We start from the raw sequence: 6,000 nt of genomic DNA on the forward strand, positions 1-6,000 counted from the left end.
AGACACTGTCCTCACGGGTCCCCTCTCTGCATGGGCAGCTGGCTAGGCTGTCCCTGCCAGCACAGGGCCAAGCTCCTCCCCAGATGTCAGAGCCAACTGCTGAGTCTCCCATCACCCCATCAAAACACCCCCACCCCCCAATGCTGCTTTGTGAGTCTACAGCGGCTAACACCTGTTTTTTTTCTTTTTATTAACTTTTTAGTATTTATATATAGTAGTGGAATGCATTATCATGCTTATTACACATATAGAGCACAATTTTTCATACCTCTGGTTGTATACAAAGTATATTCACACCAATTCATGTCTTCATACGTGTACTTTGGATAATAATGACCATCACGTTCCACCATCATTTCTAACCCCACCCCTCTGCCAGTTGGAGGAGACAATGCTAAGTGAAGTTAGTCAATCCTAAGAACCAAATGCCGAATGTTTTCTGATATAAGGAGGTTGATTCATAGAGGGGTGGGGGGAGCGCAGGAGGAGAGACGAACCCCTGGCTTCTAACCACATACGGGTGTTCATTCTGCCTTTCTCTTGCCCATGCCCAGGCAAGAGCACAAGCACTGTCAGGGCAGGGATGCCATCCGTTTTGTTTGTGGGGTCCCTGTATCCCTAAAACAAAATCCCGCTCTCATTAAGTGTTTAAACAAAGCCAGTGACTGCCTGAAGTATTTCACAAAAAATGACTTGCCCCTAAATGATTTGCTGTGCACACTTGTTCCTGGATTTCCAGAGGAATCCACCTGAGAGCATTCTGATAACTCATCATTGAGAGCCAGCAGGAGCAAGACAAGCCCCAGGGCTGGCGATTGGCAGGCCACAGGCAAACTCCTGTGTCTGTCCCCACTTGGGATGCTCCACATTCCTCGGGGCCTTGGCAGTCACCTGTTAGTCCTGGCTTTGTACGTGAAGCTTATCCACCTTGAGCTCCTGCCAGTTGTGGACAGCTTGGGACATGAAGAGTCACCATTCTGTGTCTTCTGGTGGGTGCTCCCAGGGCTAGTGAAGGAGGTGGGTCCAGTACTGCTGCCATGGAACCCAAGGTCAACGTCCACATGGCTCTGGAAGCTGTGGGAGAGCTCTCTGCCCAGAGACAGCACTGAGCACTGCTGCCAAGCTCATGCAGAGGTGGCGGCCACCCAGGAAGACTGCCCAGGGCTGGACCTGGGTCCATTCTGGCAGATGATGGGCTCCCAAGGGAGTGTGGGCCATGCTGCCCTGTGCCAGGACCCTGAGCAGCTCACTGCTGCCCAGCAGTTCCCGACACGTAAAGCTGACATCCTGTGTGAAGGGGCAGGGCCTCCAGGACCCTCCTGGACCACCTGTCCTGAGCTCTCCTGGCCTGTCATCTGGATCTCCCTGCAGCTCAGGCTTTTCTGGGGTAAGAGCTTCCCTAATAGAACCTTCTGAGACCTGTGCTCACCCAGGGCTGGGGCGGCATTGACTGCCACCACAAGTCATGGGGCTTGCTGCTCTTGCTAGCCAACGTCCCCAGAAGCATCACCTGCTGCCTGCAGTGTCAGTTCAAAGTCAACGGCTGTTCTGTGTGGAGACACACGCCCCTAAGCAAACACGCTCACAAGGGTACAAAGTCTGCAAGATTTAGTGGGCAGCAGCATGAACAGACAACCCAGTCCCTCTGTCACCGAGGTCCCTCTTGCTCAGGCGGCAACAACCTGCAGCTGCGCTGAGGAGCAGCTGCCTCCTGCCCTCACACAGGAATGTGACTTTCATTCCTTCCACTCCTGCGGGAAGGATGACAGAGTGCTGCACAACTCACCGGGCACGGGTGTCGCCGCACTCAGACGAAAATCACATGCCAAAGCTCTGGCCTCAAGTGCCCAAGGAAGTGGCAGAGGCTCAGGCACCAGACACGGAAACCCACAGCAAACAGGTTCCCCTGCCTCCGTGAGGATGAGGCTCCTGCAGCAGCAGGGCTGAGGCCTTAGAAAATGAGACCTCATTCACCTTTGTGAGCTACAGTCTGTGAAGGAAGAGCATCTTTGTTTTGCCAAGTGACCACCGTTATAAAGAAAGGCAGAGGGGCTGGGGATGTGGCTCAAGTGGTAGCGCGCTCGCCTGGCATGCGTGCGGCCTGGGTTCGATCCTCAGCACCACATAAAATAAAGATGTTGTGTCCACTAAAAACTGAAAAATGAATATTAAAAAATTCTCTCTCTAAAAAAACATGCATGCGGCCTGGGTTCAATCCTCCGCACCACATTCAAAGATGTTGTGTCTGCCAAAAACTACAAAATAAATATAAAAAAAAATTTCTCTCTAAAAAAATATAAAGAAGGGCAGAGACTCCCAGCCACCAAGCCCCTCCAATAGGCACTGTGCTAGAGTGGACACCCCGCATGCAGCAACATAACGGGCAGTGTGCAGGTGACCATGACAATCTTTCAGGCCCACAAGAACCAGAGCGTGGGTAGGGCCCCGACAGGACCATGCTATGGATCTCACACCTTCAGAGGACTGACCACACCACGCCAGCAACTCCTTGGGTGAGGGCCAGTTTGGCCCTCTCTGCATGCCCTCCAGCCTCCCCAACAAGATGGAGGCCTGGCCCCTGCCTGGAGCCTCCTGGTGGAGCAGGCGTGACCTCTGCAGCATGGTGGGCAGAAGAGCTGTGGCACACCTCAGACAGAGCTGCACACTCCTGCCACAGTTCCACGGACCCCTCCTGACGGGGCAGGAATTCTAAAAGAGCACCATCAAGGATTTCTACCGTTTTCCAGGAGAACGACCCACCTCTTGAGGGGAGGAGGATTCACTGTTGGGCACTTGTGAAAGCAAGTGATCTGTCACGACCCATCCCCACCCCGACACCCCCAATCCAAATGCCGAGCTGACTTCACCCTCAGGGTGAAGGGGCCTGAGGAGGCAGCAGGAGGCCCGCATCCTGCCTGGCACTGCCCAGCGCGGCTTCCCGAGACTCCACTTCCACCCCTGCTTAGAAGGAGGTATGAGCACCCCGTACCCACCTGGCCTCTCCAGAGGCTCCCCCACTCAGTGTCCTCAGGGCCCTCCACTCTCTGCCCTGGCTGGGCCTGTGCTCCCCACAGAGCTCATGGTGACCCCGGACCTAGGCTGAGTCGCCCACGTTAAAGGACTCACCTCTGTTTTAAGTCGACAGCCAACGAAGGTGCCCAGGAGCAGAGGCCTAGCTTGAGCTCCTGCTGTGCTGACCCCACAGGCTCCCAGGCCTGGGAGGGTGTGGCGGTCACTGGCCACCTGCACCTCCTTTCTATCCTCATCCTCCCTCAAGGTGGCTCAAAAGATTGCTCTTCACCCTGGACCTGTGGTCCTTTTGTCCTTCTGTCCCGTCAGGCACAAAACCACAGACAGATGATCTAACTGTCAGGTACCTGGAAGCCAGGGCAGGAAGGCGGCCTCGTGCCATCACGGCAGAGCAAGTACGGCAGGGTGCAGAAGGAGCTCTATTGAACGGAGTCAGCAGACGCAGCCCTTGCTTGGGGCCCTGGGACCCGCTGCACCTGGCCCAGGCTGCAGCCTGGTCAGCGTGAGCAGTGAGGTTGAGTAGTCTGGTCCTAGGACTCTGGATGTTGCCCCACCAGCTCCTTGCCTCACCCTCAGCAGGTTCCTCTCCACGCCCACTGCCGCTGGCTCCCTGTACCTCTTCCTACCTGTACATCTTTGCCCCACATCCCGAACACCCTGCTGGGGGCCTGCGTGATGCAGAACAGACCTTTCCAGAGCCCTGTGATGGGCGCCATTCTGCATTCCCAGGTTCCTTCCTGATCCTCTCCTGCCATCAGAATCGCCTCCTACCACACTGTGTACCGCTCACAAGCTGCCTCAACCCGCTGGGGATTGTGCTGATCCACAGCTGATCAGAGTTCAGGGCCATCATCTTGGGGGCATGGGAGTGGCTGGCTTTGTTGCTGCCCATCTTGGCAGCACCCCAGCTCATGGGCCATCCAGTGTACTTACAGGTACACTCCAATTTCAGGATGGACTTTGACCCGTTTCAGGATGGGTGGAACCAAGTTGGCTACCCTTAACCACTACAGTCTAAATCAGAGGGTCCTGGCATCCTCAAGAGCCTGGAGAAGAAGCCACTGACTGTCAAATGCAGAAGACAGGGACTTCAGGGTGCCAGTTTTCAAGGTCTACGTGGTTTAGCTTTTTAGTTCACCTGGTTTTAAAATAACCTCCAGTGCAGACCTGCTGCCAGCGGAGCCTAAAGGAGAAGGCTCTTGTGGCTGGGAAGGATTCTAGAGGTCGTGTCAATAAAAGCACTGTGCACGTGGACCATTCTCTTGTCAGAGCCAGCTACATAACCAAGTGACTTGGGATCAGTTCCGTGTGACCCAACAGTGCCTGTGCCCGCCCTAAGGGCTCGGGAGGGTGACAGATCCCAGCTTGGGCACTCCACCTGCAAGTGTAGCCCACGCTTCCTGGGAAGGACTCGCCCCTCAGGAAGCTGGCTCAGGCCGTGGCATGTGAGGGTGGGCGCGGGAGGTGTTCCACACGGTGAGAGGGCCTGCCCTCCGGAACCCAGAGCCTGCGAGCAGTGGCTCACGCTCCTCCAGACTGCGGCAGACAGGGCTCCACCCCCAGGAACACACCCACTACAGAGGGACAGCAGCAGCCATGTAGGAGCACAAGCACCTCACAGGCACACACGCAGGTCCACAGTGGGGATGCTTCTTGCTCCCCACTCGGCTGCCAGGCGCGTGGTCAGCTGTGCAGCCTCTGCAGGAGTGTGGGCACACCCCAGCTCTTCCTCTCCAGGGCCATCCTCTCCCCCAGGACACAGGCCCTCCTTGGCCTTCCAGGAGGGTCAGAGTCCCCAGGGGCTGTGTGCAGGCAGCAGCTCACCTTGCTGTCAGAGGCCTTCTCTCTCCGCTCTACTGGAACTCTGCCATCTCTGGTGGCCGCGGGGGCCGGGGCTCAACAGCACTGGCTTCCTAGACAGGGCTGACAGAGCCCTGGCGCCAGGAGAGGAGGGTGCGGAGCCAAGGTCTCACATGCAGGGCTGCTTCCTACGGTCTTTGCTCCTCACTTTATAAACATCAGCGATCCCTGCACAACCCCCGCTGTGCCTGAGGCTGATCGCAGCCCCTGCTTCCACCAGCAGCCTTCCTGGGGTCCTCCTCAGGTGCCAAGTGTGGACGCTCCATGCTGGACGAAGAGTGACGTTGGACCACCCTGAGCCCATCTGCCACCGGTGTCCATGTGGCAGGCCCCCAGAGGAACACCTCTTTTGTTGTTGGTAAGTTACTCATAGGGATTCGGTTCAACTTTGGGTCAGTACAGCTTTAAGTATTGGGCTGTGCACTTTTCTTTCTTTGGTACTAGCACTCAAATCTCAAAATGTGAAATTCACACAGGGCAGGACGATTTCTTTTGATGGGTAAATTCTGTCTTTAATTAAACCAAATTCTAAGTGACAAACATCTGAGAAAGGAAGTAAGGCGGCGTGCAAGCCTTCCCTAGTTTAAATGGCCTATCCGAGTTCTGCAAGACGATTTTTCTCCACATCACTGGCCAATGTCACACGGCGACTGGGGTGCTGGCCTTGCAGGCTGTCCTTCGGCTTGCAGGAGAGCTGGGTGCACAGACGCAGCAGGGTAAAGCCGTGGCTGAGGGCAGCCGTGGTGTGCAAGGGGGCAATGTACTCACTATACTCAAGTCCCTTTAGGACTTCAGGTTCTACCTTGCTGTTGAACATTTCTATAAAATGCTTTAAACACACACACACACACACACAAAAAAAAAAAAAAAACCCTAGCTTTTCTAGAGTCAAATGACCTTTAAAAAATTCACTAACAGTGTTCTTTAACTTAGCAGTCACCTGGCACCACCACGTCACTCATTAATGCCAGAAAATGCTACCTACAAGAGCCCAAGTTGTAGGTCTCAGACTCCAACACCCCTGGAAGGGGGAGTCCAGAAGGGCACCTGCTCCCAGGAGAAGCCTTCAGGGCTGGGCACAGCTGATGGGGTTTCAGGGGCCTGAGTCCT

General features: G+C 55.3%; 1 protein-coding gene across 4 annotated transcripts in view; it reads right to left on the minus strand.

Annotated features, from left to right (window-relative positions):
• Mgmt (O-6-methylguanine-DNA methyltransferase) overlaps window positions 1-6,000 on the minus strand; it is a 227,458-nt gene that overhangs the window by 76,949 nt on the left and 144,509 nt on the right. Inside the window, exon 1 of one of the 4 annotated variants that reach the window (XM_078024208.1) lies at window positions 3,719-3,829. The exons of the other annotated variants lie outside the window; for them this stretch is intronic. Coding sequence (XP_077880334.1) covers window positions 3,719-3,753 — 35 coding nt within the window. The 5' untranslated portion in view covers window positions 3,754-3,829. Of the gene's footprint in view, window positions 1-3,718; window positions 3,830-6,000 lie in introns of those variants that run through there. 4 annotated transcript variants of the gene reach the window in all.

Source organism: Ictidomys tridecemlineatus, chromosome 1 (assembly GCF_052094955.1).
Source record: "Ictidomys tridecemlineatus isolate mIctTri1 chromosome 1, mIctTri1.hap1, whole genome shotgun sequence".
Classification (NCBI taxonomy): domain Eukaryota; kingdom Metazoa; phylum Chordata; class Mammalia; order Rodentia; family Sciuridae; genus Ictidomys; species Ictidomys tridecemlineatus.